The sequence below is a fragment of the Heloderma suspectum genome, chromosome 2 (genome assembly GCF_057233095.1).
Source record: "Heloderma suspectum isolate Gila_16-S chromosome 2, 16-S_ref, whole genome shotgun sequence".
Lineage (NCBI taxonomy): Eukaryota > Metazoa > Chordata > Lepidosauria > Squamata > Helodermatidae > Heloderma > Heloderma suspectum.
Window position 1 is genome coordinate 157,469,212 of NC_139459.1, and position 21,386 is coordinate 157,490,597.

General features: G+C 43.9%; 1 protein-coding gene across 2 annotated transcripts in view; it reads left to right on the top strand.

Moving 5' to 3' along the window:
• The window catches only part of SIDT1 (SID1 transmembrane family member 1), a 315,540-nt gene that overhangs the window by 184,272 nt on the left and 109,882 nt on the right, over positions 1-21,386 (top strand). For both annotated transcript variants that reach the window (XM_084835330.1, XM_084835331.1), the window contains exons 14-18: positions 2,462-2,528; positions 7,139-7,212; positions 11,929-12,052; positions 13,252-13,369; positions 18,416-18,552. In XM_084835330.1, the coding sequence (XP_084691456.1) occupies positions 2,462-2,528; positions 7,139-7,212; positions 11,929-12,052; positions 13,252-13,369; positions 18,416-18,552 (520 nt within the window). The remainder of the gene's footprint in view (positions 1-2,461; positions 2,529-7,138; positions 7,213-11,928; positions 12,053-13,251; positions 13,370-18,415; positions 18,553-21,386) is intronic.

Consider the following 21,386-nt stretch of genomic DNA (forward strand, 5'->3'; position numbering starts at 1 on the left):
CAACATCCTGTCTGTCACTGCACTGTCTGTCCAGGGGACCCTCAACATGGAAGCCAATTTTTTCAGTTGACAACAACTTGACCCAGGCGAGGGGACTTTCAATCCAACAGTTTATCAGAGTCTTTGCCATCACTTTGGCCCACCCTGGGACCTATTTGTCTCCCCACTCAACAGTCAACTACCTTGCTGCTGCTTCTTGCTTGAAGAGCAGAAGCCACAGACGCTCACCATTCCCCCTGGCCCAGGGGCAGACTTTATGCATTCCCGCCATTTCCACTTTTGGCCAGTGTCCTCAGAAAGATCAAGAAGGAACGGGCAACTGTAATACTCCTAGCACCCTTTTGGCCCTGGAGACCTTGGTTCTCCCAAATCCTGCAACTGGCAGAGTTAAACCCCTGGTTCCTTCCATGGACGCCTGACTTTGTCATGCAAGGCTCCGTGTGGCACCCGGACCCCAAATGGCTGCAGCCTGCTGCCTGGCTACTGAACACCGCACCTTCCACTCCCTAGGCTATTCAGCCGAGGTAATAAACACCATGCTATCTTCCAGGAGACTATCCACCAATCGAATATATGAAACAACCTGGAAGACATTCATTTGTTGGTGCAGGAGGAAAAACATAGATCATGAGATGGCAGGTATCAAGGAGTTGCTCCTGTTCCTGCAAGTGGGGCTAGATATGGGACTCAAAGCAAACATGATTTGAAGGCAAGTCACAGCTCTTTCTTCTGTCCTTTCCAAACCCTGCCACAAGCCGCTTAGTGCTCATCTGCACGTTAAACGATTCCTCAAAGGAGAGTTGCTTATATCCCCTCCTGTTATACATGGTTTCCCTACATGGAACCTGCATACAGTCCTTTCTGCTCTCACTGCTCCACCCTTTGAGCCTCTCAGAACTGTATCTCTATGTTTCCTCTCACTAAAGGTTTTATTTCTGGTAGCTATAACCTCTGCCGGGAGAGTTTCAGAGTTATCAACTCTCCCCATGAGGAACCATATCTGCACGTTCAGCATGGACTCTGGTTGGATCCATCCTTCATTCCCAAAATTAACACTCTCTTTTACAGAATGCAAGAAATTGTTCTTTCCTCCTTCTGCCCTAATCCTTCTCACTCCTTTGAGCAGATCTGGCACCAATTGGATGGTAGAAGGCCATCAAAATCTACCTTAAGAGGACTGAAGAGCTCAGATGTTCCGATTCCTTATTTGTTTCCTTTCATCCAACAGCCTTAGGGCAGAATGTTTTCCATGCTACCCTTGCCAGGTGGCTCAAGGCATGTATTGTTGTTGCCTGTGAGGTTAAAAAAAACCTTCATAAAACTTCACGTTACAGCACGCTGCACCAGGGCTGCGGCTGCCTCAGTGGCATTTTCTACTAATGCCCTCTTAGCAGCGATCTGTAGGGCAGCCATGTGGTCCTCTCACCATATGTTTGTAGGGAATTATAGGATGGACAAATATGCTTCTGCTGAAGCAGCCTTCAGACGTAGAGTGGTTCAAACATAAGGTCAGCCTGCTTTGGGGCCCGCCCTATGGGAATAGTAGCTTTTGTACATCCCATGATGGATGTCTCCTTCGCACCAGATGGGAATGGAAAGTTCGGTACTTACCGTGAAGTTCCATTCTGATTTGGTGCGCAGGAGACATCCATACTGCACCTTCTAGCAGGCTGACCACCCCTGTTGATACTAGCATTTATTATTATTTTTCTCATGTGTGACAAAGAGGTTAAATTTCTCAATGTCCTAAACAATTGTGCTCTAGAACAGTTGGTCATGGAACTGACCAGAGGGGAGGAGACCTTGGATTTAATCCTAAGTGGTGTTGCCCAGGACTTCGTACGAGATATAAATGTTGTTGAACCAATTGGAAACAGTGATCACAGTGCTATCAGATTTAATATATATTTAAGTGGAAAAGTGCCCAGGAAGTCCAACACAATCACATTTGACTTCAAAAGAGGAAACTTCTCTAAAATGAGGGAACTGGTGAAAAGGAAGTAGTGATGACCATTAAAGTAGTGGATGGCATTAAAAGGGGGTTGGACAAATACCTGGAGGAAAAGTCTATCAATGGCTTCTAGTCCTGATGGCTATATGCTACCTCCAGTACCAAAGGCAGTGAGTCTATATACACCAGTTGCTGGGGAACACGAGTGGGAGGGTGCTGTTGTGTTCATGCCCTGTTCGTGGGTTCCCAGTTGACAGCTGGTTGGCCACTGTGTGAACAGAATGCTGGACTAGATGGACCCTTGGTCTGATCCAGCATGGCTCTTCTTATGTTAATGCCAATCTACCTTCTTTTCTCTTTCCCTTTCTCTATGTAAGCAATTAGGTTATGGTTTTCTTAGTGTAGTTAAGTAATAATACCTAAGCCATTGATTAAAACTCAGATGAAATGTATGTGCATCTTCTTATACTTGTTTACAAATAATCTTCTTATGGTCTCCTTGTGCTGTAGGAACATCATCACAATTGCTGTCTTCTATGCCCTGCCTGTGATCCAGTTGGTGATTACATACCAGACGGTGAGATCTGCCTTCACTCCTCATCTTGGATTAGTCATCCAGACCAAAACACTCTCCTGCAGTCCACCCCAAGCACCAAACAGTTTGCAAACTGTTTTAAGTTTAATTCTGTTTATTCTCTTTTCATTTTTTACATAGAGGTTATATTCTCCTGAAGAGAGCCCTTGTCTAGCCTTTTAACAAAAATAAAACTAAATAAGGGGCAACAAACAGCTGCTGGTACCCAGCCCTGCCCCAGAAATGCCTGTAATCTCATTGACATTTTTCTTTTGTGTGTCTGGGGATATGCAAACATGTCTTTCTTTTGTCCCCGCACCCAAATGAAGACATAAGGCAAAATGGGATGAAAAGTTAGGCACAAGTTTATTAATTGATGATCAGGTCTGTGGTATATCCCTACACCATTCTTTCCCCAAATGGAGGTAGTTATATGTAAGCCGGGGAGGACTAGGAAGATCGATTCCAGCTCTCATGCTTGTTCAGCCAGCTCCACCTTGGCTCCAGACTTCGGAACCACTTAAGTTGGTCCTTGGTCCTCACAGCCAACCCCCTTACAGTTGGAGTTACTCCTCAAACCATTAAGCCTTTGAGATCAGCAAGGTTATAGCACCTGGCACAAAGGAGGGCAATGACAGCTGTGGATGCCTTCATTCCTCCTTCTGACACTGCTCATTCACTGCCTCACTTGTTTTAGGGATTATGGAATATTAACCCATTGCTGGTTGGATGTGATCTGTTTCTTTAAGATCTGCAATGGAGCTTGTAGAAATTTATTGCTGGCTGGTGGAGTGGGGGAAGCTAATTTAATCTAATTTAAACTCACCACTATCCTTACCCACTCAGTCAGGGACTCCCTGGCTGCGTTTATAGACCCAAGAAGGGTCCAGGACACAAGTCATAGGCCTCACTTCTCCAAGGATCCTGGCCACATCCTCAGGCTGTGAAAAGTATCCATTATAACTGGACAAGCAGGGGCCAAAGTTACATCCCCCAGATGTGTATCAACTATAGCATCCAAGTCAGCATGGATAGGATCGATTTTATCTGCAGAGTGTCCAGCGAAGTGGTCTACCTTTTCTTATCATGGGCCACACCATAATAGGCCTTTGACCAACCAAGTGAGTTCCATTGGACAACTCTGTGCAGATGCAGTGGTAGCAGAAACACTCCCTTTACTGTCCTGACTGCCACTGAGTAGGCTTTCAAACGAGCTCTACCCTGCATTTGAATGGATTTGTCCTGAATCTTCTGCAAGTGTCATTCTTGTCAATATCCCACTTGTTTCATCACCTGCAGCTCCCTGGAAAACCAGGGATCTCTTTTGGCTCAACTCTGCAGGAGTGGACACTCAGGAGTGATTTCCCCATTCCAGAGGTCAGCCATGGCTTCAACAGTAACAGAGCCATCCCCAAGCGCCATTAGTAAACCATCCAGATCCATCTGTTTTCTGGGGCAGACCATCTTAATCTCAGATACAAATTGGGACAGACCCATGGCTGCCACGGAGGCCATGAAGTCCTGTGTCTCCCCCAACATGGTGGCCTCAGCATGTGTGTTGAAGGCCCCAGCACAACAAACCAGGGAGGCTCCAGCACCACCCCTGAGACTGTCCTTGTTAACTCAGGAAGGGAGACTGATGGGCAGCAGGGCAGATCATATACCAACAGAATCCCTATTCTGTCTGAAACACCTGCTGTGATGATCCTACTCTGGGTTATTCTCCCTCCAGTTTCCACCTGTTGAAACTGAAAAAAAAAACCCACCAGGACATCTGCCTCAGCTTTGGCCAGTTGTCCTCACTAACTTCCAATGCTTCAGCCTTTTTACTTTGTGTCAAGGAGACACCAAATAGGTTAATTAATTTCCTTTAACTAATACAGAAGTAGTAACAGGAAAATAACTTTTCTATTTGGTAACGTTAATAAATCAAATGGACATGTGGGATTATATATATAATAAAACAACTAAAATTTTATTAAATATAAGAAGAGTTATATAGGTTATTATTTAATCATCCTATACTTAGTTCTTACCTACCTACCCCTTTCAACTTCTCAACCAAAATCCCAATCACTGGATATACATTCACTGAATCCCTAAACCCTATCTAACTGTTAAACTGTTCTCTCCTTTTAAACTCCCCAGAATTCTCCCACTCACAAGCCCCACCCACCTTCCACACAAACACCAGCATTCCATTAACTCTAACTCACCTGGATAACATTTTACAATTCAAACACAAACATTTATATTATCATGCATATTGTCAGGGTGGAAACTGAGCCCATAGAGCCCCAGAGCAGTTCTGATTCTGAGGAAGAACAGCAATCTGTGGGAGAGGAGCTCGCTCATCTCTCACAAGCACAGCAGCAGGCAGAGATTCCTCCTGATAGTGACCCTGGCAGTGAGAGAGCGCTGGAGGGGGGCTTGCTGGATGCTCAGCGTAGATGCAGGGAGCGATGACAGATGGAGGGCGCTGAAAGGAGGCGCACCACTCGTTTTGCGCTCAAACCATGGTTGCATCCCGAGGACCCAAGGGAAAGAGGGAGGATCTCTCCATAGCCCATAAGTTCAGGGTCTTCCTGTGGTTCCCCTTCAAACGGGGACCAACTGCCTTACCTGGAGCTTAGGCTACTCTGCTATCTTTCCCCAGTGCTGTTCCTAGCTTACTCGCTAGTGATTAGTATCTGAAAGAGTCATAAAGGAATAAAGCCTTGGAAAGAATCCTCGTTGTCTGTATCTTGAGTTGGCTATTGGAAGGGACTGCAAGAGGCAGCTAGGGTGCTCCTGACACATATGTTACACCCACCTTACACACAGTTGAAACTGGATGACTTCAGGATGTGGCACATGGATAGGGGGATAGAAGCACAATAGACCACCATGCCTCTGCCTCTTTGCCCCCCCCCCCCCCCAGGTCTTGCCTGCACAGAGAATCCAGGCAGGCAATGCTGGGAGAGATTTACTCCCCCACTTTCATCCAACCAGGTCTCTTTTTCCCCCCAATTTGTTTATTGTGAATTTTAAGAAAACAAAACAAACAGAAAACATAACAAAACAAAAATAAATAAAACAAAATCAAAATACAACATATTCTAAAATCCTCAGTTTCAAATACTACAATATTCAAAAAAGAAAATAGGTTACACATAAACTTCAGTAAAAGCAGAACAGAGATCCACGTATAAGTCTGTTTGCAAGTTATGCCTATATACCACGCTTTCAAATGTTGCTAGTGTTGTTAAATCTTAATTCCATTGCATTATAGGCAGTGAACTTTTATCCTTCCAGTATCGTAGTATCAGTCTTATAGCAACCAAAAGGGTCTCTGTAATACAGGACAGATCAGCACACTTATCCAGGTTCAAGTCGTGGATGGCTGTTGTTTTCCCATTTGCCAACCTTGCTAATGGAACAGGCAGCTCTCTGTTTGATAGAAATCAGATGAATTGGACTCTGCTGCCTGTAACCTTGCCAGGTTTTGGCAGCATACAGATCTCATCCAACCAGGTCTCTGTGATACAGGCCAGGTATCAAGTCCTGGATGGCAGTTGTACAGATATACGTATCTGTTTATATATATAGATAACATTAATTCCCCCATTGAGTAGAAGTTTTGTTTTCTTAATTAAAACCCCACCCAATTTGTAATAGACAGCTCTAATCAACCCCCTTGCCCATCAATATTCAGGTTGCCTAGTAGGGTGCCAACTGACTAGATGCGATAGGGGGCGCTGTGGATCTATATCAGAGGTAGGGGTAGTAACTGCAGGCACAAATGTGGATACGTGTCTGAAATGCAGATGTCTTTCTATTCCATTGCATTAAATGAACTGTGTATTTAGATGCACATCTAAATATGCATACCATAATGTTTCTTAATCTCCGAATGAGCTTGTACAGCAGCTTCTGAATCTAGCCACTGTTTTTCTCCTCCAACTACCATGTGTACCGTGTGTAAGAATTTGCACAATTACCTGCCACTACCCGATGGAAAGTAAATTGGATAAAACATTAAAAGGATAATAGTATGCACCAGCCGTACTGTAATAGTGTTGGAAATTGAACCTGACATATTGTCACAACATCCCTGGGGGTTTTCTACTTTGTGATGGCTGTGTGTTCTTCCCATCTCCAGTCCTGAAGTGCACATCTTCCCTTTGAAAAAGGAATCAAGCACTGGCTCAGAGTATATCCCTGTAGTAGGGACACACACACCCTTCCATTATGTGAGAATAGTGCTAGTGGTACTGGAGTTTGGTTAGCGAACATATTGCTGACGGGGGGGGGGGGGGGGAGTATTCTTTCATCATCTGGAAAGGTCCTTAACATTTCTTCCTTCTGATTTCCTTTTACAATGGATAGTTCTATTAGGCCAAGGAGAGTTAAACACACATACACTAGCACTGTGTGGCTGAATCCCAAAGTGATTGCTGATTCTATCTTTTCCACTGAAGCATCAAACCAATGGAATGCAGTTGGGTTGTGCAGGAAGCTTGATTTAGATTTTTTTCAGTCTTGCTTTGCCTCTTGCCACTTGACTATCATAGCTGGGATGTTGTGTACAGAATGCAGGTGAACCTCTATGCTGTTTTTTCCTCACTTTCCAGGTGGTGAATGTGACTGGAAATCAGGACATCTGCTATTATAACTTCCTTTGTGCTCATCCACTGGGAGTCCTAAGGTGTGTGAGAGTGACTCCCAGTACATAGCTTGGGCTTTACATTTATTCTTTATTTACAATCAGGAAGTGGAGAGGGTATCTTCTTGGGTGTGGGTAAGATGAGATATTTTATCACCTTATAAGGGAGTCATGAGTAAAGGCATGTCCCATCTCTACATTAGCTGGTTTGTTTGCATGGATATCACCTTTTGAATAAATGAATTCATTATGGCCACAGCCCAATAACATTTAACACAAATAGAATAAAATACATTGCTCCAAACCACAACATACGACCAGTAAACATGCATCCAGTTTATAAAAACAGAGATTTTTTAAATTGAGGTTTTTTTCTTGTTATATGTGATCGCTCGTAATTTTATTGTGGTTTGGAGTGATGTGTCAGGTGCATTGCATCACCTATGTATTGGTTTATAAAATACATTAAAAGAATACAGATACAAGGGAATACAAAAAACAAGGGAGCCAAAAGGCAGTTCTTACTTTACCATCTGGTTCCTAGTTTTTATTGAAGGTAGAAGGAATTTAGCTACCTTTTCAATAACATATATAGAATCATCCCTTCATCAGAATGTGGTTTCCTCCCCCCACCGCTTTCCCCTCTTAAGGGAGCAACCCTATGATCCCATGGAGAGCATCCCATGGACATAGTATTTTTCAGATTCCCTCTCCCAAAGCTGTAGACATTCCTACAACTTCAGGAGGGGACTCTGAGATCCGATCCCTCCCCCCTCCTCCTTGCAGCTGCCACAGAAAGAACCATATTGCCTGCTTTCTGAGGTTGCAAAATATGATCTTGTTGAGGTAAAAAAAAAGGGGGGGCGGGTGTTCTGGCAGCGAGGAGGGAGAGGAGAGGCTGGGATCTGCTCTGTCCTGTAGCCTCTCCAACTTTGGCCCGGTGACTCTTCTAGGGCTCAGAGGCCTGTCTAGAGGAAATAACTTAAAAGGAGAACAGAGAAGTGAAAATGACATCCATTGCTCCTCCTGCTCTACTGGCAGCAGCCTGGCAGGTCAAAGGATACTTTGTTGTTGTTCAGTCGTTCAGTCGTGTCCGACTCTTCGTGACCCCATGGACCATAGCACACCAGGCCTTTCTGTCCTGCGCTGTCTCCCGGAGCGTGCTCAAGTTCATATTCATTGCAACGGTGATGCTATCTAGCCATCTCATCTTCTGCCATCCCCTTCTCCTTTTGCCTTCAGTCTTTCCCAGCATCAGGGTCTTTTCCAGAGAGTTTTCTCTTCGCATTAGGTGGCCAAAATATTTGAGCTTCAGCTTCAGTATCTGTCCTTCCAATGAGCACTCAGGGTTGATTTCCTTTAGGATTGACTGATTTGACCTCCTTGCAGTCCAGGGGACTCGTAAGAGTCTTCTCCAGCACCACAGTTCGAAAGCATCAATTCTTCGGCGCTCGGCCTTCCTTATAGTCCAGCTCTCACAGCCATACATTACTACTGGGAAAACCATAGCTTTGATTAGACGAACCTTTGTCGGCAAGGTGATGTCTCTGCTTCTTACTATGCTGTCTAGGTTTGCCATAGCTTTCCCTCCAAGGAGCAAGCGTCTTTTAATTTCATGGCTACAGTCACCGTCTGCGGTGATCTTGGAGTCCAAGAAAGTAAAATCTGTCACGGCTTCCATTTCTTCCCCTTCTATATGCCAGGAAGTGATGGGGCCACATGCCATGATCTTAGTTTTTTTAACGTTGAGTTTCAAACCAGCTTTTGCACTCTCCTCTTTCACCCTCAACAAGAGGCTCTTTAGAGCCTCTTCGCTTTCTGCCATTAGGGTGGTATTGTTTGCATATCGGAGGTTGTTGAGAATTCTCCCGGCAATCTTAATTCTGACCTGTGATTCATCCAACCCAGCGTTTCTCATGATGTACTCTGCATATAAGTTAAATAAGCAGGGTGACAATATGCAGCCTTGTCGTACTCACTTCCCAATTTTGAACCACTCGGTTTTTCCATGTCTGGTTCTTACTGTTGCTTCTTGACCCTCGTACAGGTTTCTCAGGAGACAGGTAAGGTGGTCTGGTACTCCCCTCTCTTTAAGAATTTGCCACAGTTTGTTGTGATCCACACAATCAAAGGCTTTAGCGTAGTCAGTGAAGCAGAAATAGACGTTTTTCTGGAATTCTCTTGCTTTCTCCATGATCCAGCGAATGTTGGCCATTTGATCTCTTGTTCCTCTGCCTCTTCGAAACCCAGCTTGTACTTCTGGTAGTTCTCAGTTCGCATACTGCTGAAGCCTAGCTTGTAGGATTTTGAGTATCACCTTGCTGGCATGTGAAATGAGCGCAATTGTGCAGTAGTTTGAACACTCTTTGGTGTTGCCCTTCTTTGGAATAGGAATGTAAACTGACCTTTTCCAGTCTTGCAGCCACTGTAGAGTGTTCCAAATTTGTTGGCATATTGAGTGCAGCACTTTAACAGCATCATCTTTTAGGATTTTAAATAGCTCAGCTGGAATACTGTCATCTCCGCTAGCTTTGTTGTTAGTAATGCTTCCTAAGGCCCACTTGACTTCACTCTCGAGGATATCCGGCTCAAGTTCAGTGACCGCACTATCATGGCTATCGGGGACATTCAGATCTTTCCTGTATAGTTCTTCTGTGTATTCTTTCCACCTCTCCTTAATCTCATCTGCTTCTGTTAGGTCCCTGCCTTCTTTGTCCTTTATCATGCCTGTCTTTGCACAAAATGTTCTCTTGATATCTCCGATTTTCTTGAAGAGATCTCTAGTCTTTCCCATTCTGTTGTTTTCCTCGATTTCTTTGCATTGTTCATTTAAGAAGGCCTTCTTGTCTCTCCTTGCTGTTCTCTGGAACTCTGCATTCAGTTGGATATATCTTCCCCTTTCTCCCTTGCTTTTCGCTTCCCTTCTTTCCTCAGCTACTTGTAAAGCCTCCTCAGACAGCCACTTGGCTTTCTTGCATGTCTTTTTCTTTGGGATGGATTGAGTTGCTGCCTCCTGAACAATGTTACGGACCTCCGTCCATAGTTCCTCAGGCACTCTGTCTATCAGGTCTAATCCCTGAAATCTATTCCTCACCTCCACTGTATATTCATAAGGGATATGATTTAGGTCATACCTGAATGGTTTAGTGGTTTTCCCTACATTCTTCAATTTAAGCCGAAATTTTGCAACAAGAAGCTCATGATCTGAGCCACAGTCAGCTCCAGGTCTTGTTTTGACTGACTGTATAGAGCTTCTCCATCTTTAGCTGCGAAGGACATAATCAATCTGATTTCGATATTGACCATCTGGTGATGTCCATGTGTAGAGTCGCCTTTTGTGCTGTTGGAAAAGAGTGTTTGCTATGATCAGCGTGTTCTCTTGGCAAAACTCTATTAGCTTTTGTCCTGCTTCATTTTGTATACCAAGGCCATGCCTGCCTGTTATCCCGGTGATTTCTTGACTTCCTACTTTAGCATTCCAATCCCCTATGATGAAGAGGACATCTTTTTTTGGTGTTAGTTCTAGAAGGTGTTGTAGGTCTTCATGGAACCACTCAACCTCAGCTTCTTCGGCATCACTGGTTGGGGCATAGACTTGAATTACTGTGATGTTGAATCGTTTGCCTTGGATTCGTACTGTGATCATTCTATCGTTTTTAAGATTGTACCCCAGTACTGCTTTTCCCACCCTTTTGTTGACTATGAGTGCTACTCTATTTCTTCTAAGGGATTTTTGCCCACAGTAGTAGATATGATGGTCACCTGAATTAAATTTGCCCATGCCTGTCCATTTTAGTTCACTGATTCCCAAGATGTCCATGTTCAGTCTTGCCATCTCATGTTTGACCACCTCCAGCTTACCTTGATTCATTGATCTTACATTCCAGGTTCCTAAACAATATTGTTTTTTACAGCATTGGATTTTCTTTTCACCACCAGACACATCCACAGCTGAGTGTCCTTTCCGCTTTGGGCCAGCCGCTTCACTCTTTCTGGCACTACTTGGAAATACCCTCTGCTCTTCCCCAGTAGTATATTGGACACCTTCCGACCTGAGGGACTCATCTTCCGGCATCATCTTTTTTAGCCTTGTGTTACGTTCCATGGGTTTTTTTTGGCAAGAATACTGGAGTGGGTTGCCATTTCCTTCTCCAGTGGACCACATTTTGTCAGAACTCGCTGCCATGACCTGTCCGTCTTGGGTGGCCCTGCACGGCATAGCTTATGGCTTCACTGAGTTACGCAAGCCCCTTCGCCACAGCAAGGCAGTGATCCATGAAGGGGCACAGGATACTTGGAAGCCTCCAAAATCGGAAGCTTCTGTCCAGCAGGAAGTAATCCCATAGGATTGTGCCCTAAGCAAACTAAGCCATTGCTTCAAGCAGCAGTCTGGCTGCTATGTGGTTTGCAAATGAAGCTAGAATGCTCCTGAGGACAATGTTACATGATAATATAGCACCATTCCCAGATGCATTTGAGTCCCATTTGCAAAGAGCTGCTGCTTAGAACAGTGGCTTAGCTTGTTTAAACATTTAAAGAAAAGGGGGAGGGGTTCAGCTTGCCATCTTGTGCAATTGTAAGCACCACCCCACCCCAAATCTATGGAGTTCCCCACCACAACCAAAATGTTATAAAGACATCCATTTGAAAAATCAACACTTACAATTGTTTTACATGCTTAGATTCACTTGAGACACTGGAAAATGTGTGGTCCCCTCCCCTCTCTCCCTCTCTCACAATGGGTTTCCTTCTTTGCAGTGCTTTTAACAATATCCTCAGCAATGTGGGTCATATGCTGCTGGGCTTCCTGTTCCTGCTGATTGTATTGCGCCGAGACATTCTTCACAGACGCTCCTTGGAAAGCAAAGACATCTACACAATGGTATACATGCTAGCTTGTGCCAAGTAGAATGACAAGGCCTTTGGGTCATGAGCTCCAGGGAAGAGTTGCCTGCTTGTTTCATCTTGGTCTGAATATACAGACAAAAACAAGAAACTGTGCTGATGGAGAAGACCTAGCACATTGTCCTTCCTTGATAATGATGTGCCTTTGGGCCATACTAAATGCCATGATTCTTTTACCCAGCATTTTCTAAAAATGCAAAATAGCTGTGGATGGTTTTGAGAGGGGAGGGGTGTAGATGTGTGTGTGTGTGCGCACGCGCATGACAGAGAGATTAACCTTTTCTCTTCCAACTACCTGCACAAAGTCACCCCCTCTAGGTTATTTTTCTCTCTATAAGGGAAAGAAATGGGGTCTCTGTTAGCATGCTTGCTTATGGCATATGTTTCTAAACACAACTGTAGACTGCTTCTCTGTGTTCATGGAATAACCCCTTCTGGAACACGAATGATTGGGGAAATTTAAGCCAAATGTGTGCCAGGGGAACCACTTCCCAATGCCATCCTGACTTTATACCACCAAGGACTGGATACTGTGGGTAGAGCTAGTGCAGAACTAGTACTATAACCAGAACTAGTACTATAACGAACATAGGAACTAAGTGTGAGGAACATTATGATAATTTAGTCTGGGTAGTAGTGTGCCCCATAAGGTACTGTGGGAGCAAAAAAGACAAATCAGTGCTTCCAAGAAAATGAAGTTTATTGAGCAAGTATAACAACTAAGGATATAGGGGCTCCATTTATTTCAACCTAGAAGAATTCTATGGATTCTACCTCTACTCCCAGGTCTCTGAACTCTAAATTGGTGCCGAGAAAGTCTCCTGATGGTTAATGCACCATCTCCTTTCATTTATATTTGGGATTGGATTGGTCTCACCCTGCAAAGCATGAGCAATGAAGATTCTGGCTGAATGTTTTAAACAGCAGTACAAATTAGGTTGCATTTGGTAGATTGTAATCCCTCTTCTCATAAATGCTGCCATGGTAAAAGAGCTATATATTTTTACATTAGAGCTGCAACCACAATTGTTATGTTTGCCTGTTTGTTCTAATTAAACACCTCTGTAAGAGTTTGGTGGCCGCCTATGATGAAAGACCCTATCCAAGTTTATGCATGCACTAATAATGAATTAAGTTACTGTTCTTTGTCCTTCCCTTCTTTTCCTTCCCTTTCAGGAATATGGGATCCCCAAGCACTTTGGTCTCTTCTATGCCATGGGCATTGCTTTGATGATGGAAGGTGTCCTCAGTGCTTGCTACCATGTCTGCCCCAACTACTCTAATTTTCAGTTTGGTAAGCAGAGGAACATAGGAGGACAAAGGGGTTTGCTTTTGTCTATTGATATTTTGAACAGGATCACTGAGAACTGGTTTAAGTGATACCTCTAAGTTTTAGAGACCTTGAGGCAACCAGTTGAAAGCAGCTTTTAATGTTCAGGCAGTATGATAACAGAAGTTTGAATGCTGTAGTAGGTTGGGAAAAATGCTTCTTTGCTTGTTCCCTGCGTGTTCTGTGGTTGGGTTTTTAAGTGTGTGTTTTTTGTCTCAGTCATCTGCAATGTATTAGGGAATTACATTACTTAATTACTGTTTTGAAAGCCCCCATATTGCTTTTATTCAGAATAAAGATTGCATAGGCATGGGCTGCATAGTTTGCTGACCCTAATTGCCCAATAGACAGTACGATTAACACAAGTTAACACCTGGGAATTACATTTTCCATATATCACTGATCCTTGGAGACTGCTCAGCCCTACTACACCCTTCCCTTCCATACATTTCGCTATCACTGGCCCCTATACCTAAGGTACAGAGCTGTGCATGCATATTTTTGCATGTCAGCTCCATTTTCCCCTTTGTTTTCTCCATGATTTGTAATGTGATTTACAGACGTGAATTCAGCATTGTACTACACATTTTGGCCCAAAGACTTTTAAATTAGGGATGATGATGATGATTGTGAGAGTGTAATGCTTCTGTTGATCCTTTTATGAAACTTATATTTTGGTATGATCCCAGTGAAATAAAAATTTAATCTCCCATCTAGAAATCAAGGAATTACACATTAAGTAGATGGTTTGATGTGGTCACAGTATTCTCTGATCTGATGCACAAGCATTTGATGATCCCAAATGCTGAGATGTTCACCTTTGTCCATCCTGTGATAATAAAGTTTTCATCCTTGTGGAACTAGATGTTACAAGAGGCAGCAGCCTCACATTTCTCTCTCCCCCCTATAACATTAGTAAGTAAAAACATGTGATGTGACAAGATAATGCTTTGTTTCCTTGCCCTCATTCCACTTCACTGGTAGTTGCTTGTGGGTGCAGAGAAACATGAAGCCCAATGGTACCATACCATACACTTTTACTTGCTAAACACTATGGGCTTCATCACACAAGGCTAAAAATCCTGCAATTTACCGGTGCTTCTGCTTCCGGAATCTTTGTGGGATTAGATCTTGTCCTTTCCACGTGGCTTTAAAAAAACCCCTAAACTTCTATGTGTCTCATTACAAAGCCACTTGGCGGTGATGTTTTATTTGCAATAAAAGCGACTCTAAACAGTATGCCCTCATTTATATCGACTCCATGGTGTGAGGAGGGAAAATGCCAGACTTTCGTCATCATGGAAAACAGCGCAATAGAGCTCACAAAGAGTGGGACGTTCCCTGGAGGAGGGCTGTGTCATGTACAGGACCCACAAACTTCTGTAAGTAAGCAATCTCCATAGCAGGATAAAAGCCCCATGTGAAATTGCCCTATGAAGGAGTAGAGGAGGAAAAGATGTGCTGCTGTTTTCAGTGGGAGCTATGCTTCTCTTGGAATGTCTAGTTACACTCTCAATGCATGCCCCTCCAAAAACACAAAGTTGAACACATTCTCCTTTGACATGGCAAAAACAGAGAGATACATGCAAAAGATAGAGAGTGAAGTGGAAAACAAGGGATTTAAAAATAAATTAAAAAGCAGTCACAACTATTTCAATACGCTAAGACACAAAGAAAACAAAAGCCACGAAAAGAAACTCAATGATAATATAAACTATATTCCAATAACAGACAGATAACTCCGAGAAAGGGTTTCTAATTATCGTGTTCTTTCTTGCATTCCAATAGAATATTTTAAAAATAGCACTCAGATTCAAGAAGGTTGGTATTGTGAACGCCATTTTGCACTCATAGCACCCAAGTTAATTTACTTAATACTGCTATATCACATAGCTCGATTCTCTCAATGTTGGTATTTGAGGGTTCCTCCAGTATCTAGCATATCTTATACTAATTGCCACAATCATTCATCACTTCGTCTTTTAACAGACAAAAAAAACCCCTTGGGATCAAATGTCAACCTTTCCTCTATGATATGTTCAATACCCTTTAATATATGTTTCCAATTTTCCCTGGCTACAGCACAGGACCATCAACAGCGAACAGAATACACCCCCTTACTCTCCCCACACAGATCCAAATAGTTCCTAATCACTTTAAATGATATGTCTGGGCTATGATACCACTGGCATATCATTTTGAAAATTTTTCCTGTATTGTGGAACACACAAGGGATTTCTGAGGAGAGAGGTCTCCTGAACTGTCTCATCTGTTCTTCATCTCTCTCAGAATGTTGAAAGCAGGCAAAAACAACTAAAAGTCTTTAGCATCTTACAAAGCAATCCTAAATGTGTGTGGAAGTAGGGGTGTGTGAAGTGGCAGATGATCTGCCACTTTCAAAGCCCTGTTGGCTCATACTGGCAAGGGCAGAAGGGTGAGTTTCCCCGCTAACAGACCTGGAGGGTCTTTGTTGTTTTGAATTTCATTTACACACACACACACACACACACACACACATACACACACACACCTGTTATAAGTTAATCCAGAGTTTCTAGGTTTTGCCTCTGGACAGCTGAGATTGCTGAGGTAAATCAGAAAACAAGCCTTTAACAGAATCTTTGACTGTATTGACTGCTTCTTACAAAATCAGAGATAGTTCTAATAATTGCTATAGAGTCAATTGCTCTTCTCTGGAGTTTACTGTAAAGAATATCCACATCAAGCATTCTTCTGTGAAAAAGATATAACAAGTGGAAGAATGCCCTGTCTTTTTCCAGCAGTTGAATGAACACTGCGATAAATGTCCCAGGATAATATCTCCTTTACTCATTCTAAGAGCTCCTGTTTCTTCTCAGACACCACATTCACTTTCTGGATGTTGATGTTCATGTCTGAGATGGTCTGGGGAGTCTTCACAACTACCTCTAGAACTTCAATCCTTTTTTCTGAACATGTTAAGATCCTTGGGAACCTAGAAAGGTCTGCAAAGAATACCTTCACATCCTTGATTTGGAAAGCTGCTGTTCCACCATTGAACCTTCACTATCAATTGATACAGCAGAAAATTAGTACAGTTTGACAGTGCATTGACACATCTGTGGTGACTGGTGACATCAGCCTCAATGGCCTCAAATTGAATGCCTTTCAACTACTACTTAATGTAATTCCTGGCCACTGTGAGCATACAGTAAAATAGTTCATTCTGAATTGTTTCCTCTCAAACACACAGCTCATTCAATGTGTAGTTCTGAGTTTTGGCCAAACTCGTTCTTGAAAAAGGAGTTTGCAGCAGTGCATCTACAGTGTTCATTTTCACGCTGCTGCTGAATGATCATACAATTCTAACCTGTAAAATAAATAGAAAACAAACTACACATTGTCTCAGATTATTCTTTTATACCCTGAGTTCATACTCTGAAAATATGCAGTTAATGTAATGTATTAGATAATATCTAATCGTAACAAACCAATACTAAATCGCTACACAGGCTAACTGAGCAGAATGACACCAGCAGCCCAAAAACAGGAAAGCAAGCCCATACATCTTTCCTCACCAGAGTATAGTTGCAGCAAGAGAACTCTTGTCCAAGCAGAAAGGAACTGCTCCTTGTGCAGGAAACATAAACAACAGCAAAAGCAGCAGGAGACCAGTTAGCCTAGGCCAAACTACGCCCATCCACCTAGTTCAGGCACAAGCATGCTACCTCACTGACCAGTGCAAAGGCATTTGTTGTCTGTCAAATTCTGTGATTGGTCAATGGATTCCATAACAATGCATTGACCAGGCTTGCCAGTCTTTCTTCCCCTCTCCCAGGGGTGGCTCTTCCTCCACTGTTTCTTCATGGGCTAAGATTACCACTGCCTATGAATAGCCTTTCATTTAAGACAAAATCTTGCTTTCTGAGTTCCACAAGGACAAGACAAAATTGAGGCTAAGGAGATGACTGACAGCCTGCTACCTCCTAGACAGGTGGCAAGTAAGGAGGCAGGCAGGAAGAGGCTGGGGCAGCCTGAGTCTGCTGGGGCAGTGCCCCATTTGCCTTAATGGGCCACCTACCCTATTACAGGCATCCTGTTATGGACGCCTTTTAGTCTATCTTTGTCCAGGACATTAGTATATAGCATATCAATATCCATGATTGCCAGGATTGTATTCTCCAGGAAATTGTCAATGGATTCTAATTTCCTCAGGAAGTCAGGAAAGTAATAATAGTCCTATAAGTAATTTGGGATGCTGGTAGCATAGGGCCTGGGAATGGAATCCATATAACCAAAGCCCTCTACTGTGCCAGTGCACAAAACCATGAAGTGCCTGGTGTTGCCTGGTTTGTGTATTTTGGATAAATCCCTGGTTTGAGGTTCCTAGAAGTGAGTCTGCGCAGATTCGTTTCTACATATCTGTAGGAAATTCATTCTTCAGGTTTTAAAATTCCTACTGATATTCCTCAGTAGGATCTGAGGATAGAGAACAGTAAAATATGGTGTTGGAGAGTTATCTCTCAGTCTCTTATATATAGTCCACTTTGTTAATGATAATGACATTTTCACCTTTGTCAGCCTCTTTAATTATGTTTCTGAGGCTATAGATCGTATTCTGCACAACTGAGATTGTCTCAACCTGGGCATGGCATATGACGTAACATCATTGCGTTCAGCAGCCTAATGTAGCAGCCAATGAAGTGGAGCAGGAGATGTGGGTTAATGGCATCAGTGCCTATTCAGAGGCACTGAAATAGAGACACATCTTCAGTCACATTTTTCAAGGTTTTTGCCACTGCCTCAGGGCCAAAAACACTATCTTAAAAATTACAGTCCAATTTTTAGGAGTCATTCAGTGTCATTCTCTATTCTCATTGTGGTAGTCCTGGTCCACAACAACAGGGACCTCTTTATTATGCTTATAGGTCACTCTGAGGTGGTAGCAGTGCCCTCTGGTATGAAGAGAGGCTTTCTCCCTCAGAAGAATAATTGCCAGTAATGCCAGTTTTGTCTTTTCTCCTTTGACAGACACCTCCTTCATGTACATGATTGCAGGGTTGTGCATGCTAAAGCTGTACCAGACTCGCCATCCTGACATCAACGCTAGTGCTTACTCTGCCTACGCATCCTTTGCAGTGGTCATTTGCCTCGCTGTTCTTGGAGTGGTATGGCTGTTTCTTCCACATTCTGTTATTCACAGAAGGACTGATTGAGCAAGAATTGGGAGGAAGTGCTGAGAATGGAATCAAGAGGAAATAGGCTATAGCATTGTAACAAAAAGCTTGTGAAATTTTACCATTGACTGCTCATGGATTTAGACTTGTGTTTTGCAGCTGCAACTGGCACACAGCAGCTGTCTTCATCATACCCTAAGATTCACAGCCTGTGCTACAAACAAGACTTTAGATTATAAGCACCATCTGTGTTAGGAGGGGGGAACCACATTGGATCTGAGGACTGGATTGACACCACACACACGCACGCACACACGCACACACAGGCTGAATGATGTTAGGGGCTGCCAGTGTTTTGGCCAGTGAGCTGGGTTTGCCTTCTGTGCATAGCACATTTGGGCAGTGCTTCCAGGTGCGGATGGACCCATGGTCAACACTCAGCCAGCATCTGAAAGTGGCAGCTTCTCTTCCCCCCCCCCCCCCCCGGCTTGGGAACGACACAGGATGGATTAAGATTCTATGTGCATGGCACTTTACACAGAACAAGTATGACAGATTAGATTGTAAGACCAAGGGGCTTCCAGTCTAAATTAAACACTGCGAAGCAATTGGGGTGGGGGGTGGGGTGGAGGCATGGGAAGAAAATGTGATTTTCTCTAGAGGCTCTTGGAGGTCATTCCTTCACCTTGGGATGGTGCCTGGCTCTGGAACCCATAAGCAGAGCTGAGCTTTCTTTCAAGGGGAAGGGCAACCTGTATGTCCTAAATGGCTGTGCCAAAGGAGCCAATAGAGTCAGGTTGACTTGCTGCTCCTAAAGTGCAACTCACTTGCTCTGTTTGTTTTGTTTATTTGTTTCTTACTCTTTTTATTTTTGTCCACTATCTCCACCCCCTGCCCCTCCCCTCCAAACATGTCCCAGACTTGGGCTGAGGGTTTTTTATTTCATTTAGCTGGAGAGAGGCGAGGTCCAGATCAGCACAGGAGCCCTGGCCTAGTGTGTTCTCGGCAGATCTCCAGCATAGCAGCTGCAGCAGAGTGTAGACCAGCTTTTCCCACCCAGCCCCAGCATGCCAACTGGAGGCTGTAGGATCCTTCACAGCTAGAAGCACATGAGTAGGCCCATTGCGTGGCCCTGGCACTTCCTTCATGCGTCTTCCAGATCATGCCTTCCTGCCTTGACACAATGGCAGGAAAAGGCACTGAGGCTCCTAGAAGCAGGGAAGTGCCTGGATCCAGCTCTCCAGAGGCCTCTAGGGTGCATCCTTTACAGCAGGTCTCATCAGACAGAGTGAGTACTTCTCCCCTCACATCGATTTCTGATCTTTCCGGTGAGGAGCCCCTTTCCAACATTACTGCTTGGGTCCAGGGCCTAGTTTCCTAACAGGTTACATTCAGACAGCTGGTAGCCTGTGTTCTTACTTCAGGTCCCAATCCTATTCTTCCCATAAGAAAAAGAAAAGCAAGCAGAAAAATGGGGAACATATTAGGAAGCATAAACATAGCAAGAGGCAGAGGACCAGATCTGGCTCCTCACAATCCCTGGACTCCAGGGAATCAGACTCCTCCATTTTGTCGAACACCCCCCCCTCCTCAGGCAGAGGCTCTAGAGCTCACCCATTAGGCCTTCCAGCCCAGATAAAAGGAGTTAACAACCTCCTAACCCCTCCTCAAGGGAAAGCTCTGTGGCCAGCTGTAAAAAGTAGGGATGGGCAAATGAGCAGTGTTCAAGATTACCAAGATTTTCCAAACATCGTCTTGCTGCTCTTCTCATGCCTGATCCCCATTTGCATTTGTGGGCACTTGAGCAAACTGAGCAGTGATCAAACAGGAGATTTGCGTAGATTTCCTCAAATTTGAGGAAATTCCCTAATTTGAGCAGCTTTCTTCCATAGACTAAAGCACGGCTGACTCCGGCTACAGAGGAAATGTGCGCAAATTAGGAAATTTGCGCAAATTGACCTGGGAGTCATGAATTAGATGAATGTGAGCATGTTTTTGACACAAATATTTTCGGCGGACATGTGTTTACACTTGCGTTTGGAACTTCAAACAGGGCATGCTTCGTGAGCAAAAAAGAAATTCTCATACATCCCTAGTAAAAAGGCTTGGGCCTTCTGTGCTCTCTTATTTTGGGGAGGGGGAGAGAGAGCTCTCGGAGTAGGAGATAGAATCCTCCACTGATCAAGCCAGACTTTTCTCCCCTGAATTTTTCTGGGCGCTCCTCACAAAGGTATGCACGAAATTAAAATTCCCTGAGGAGCAGCCGAGCTCAGAGGACCTAGACGCTTCCCTGAGGGGACAGCCAGACCCATGTTATTCCCCATACCAGAGCCTTTTGATAAGTTCTGGAAGTCAAAACAGACGAATCTATGAAAGACAAAGTGCATAAATTGGTCAATGAACTATATGCTCTGACTTGGATTCCTGCATTGAGCAGGGGGTTGGACTCGATGGCCTTGTAGGCCCCTTCCAACCCTACTATTCTATGATTCTATGATATGTCCTTCCCACCAAAGCCATGGATTTGCTACAGGTTCCAGTGGGGCTCTTGGATCCAGAGCAGTCATACACTCTCATGCTCTGAATGTGTCAGGATCCATGTGACAAGTAATTGGAGTCTGCCCTCTGCAAGGGATTTTAGGCCACAGCTGCAGCCTTTGGGGCACCAGCAACTATTTCTTGGCAGGTGAGCAGGCAGCAGCAGAGTCTACTCCCAAGATCATTAAGGCTGAAGAAAACTGAGCTCATAGCAGAGTTACTGGCAAACTCCACCCTAGATGCAATACAGTTGAATGCCATGACCTTGGCCCAAATTACCCTGGCCT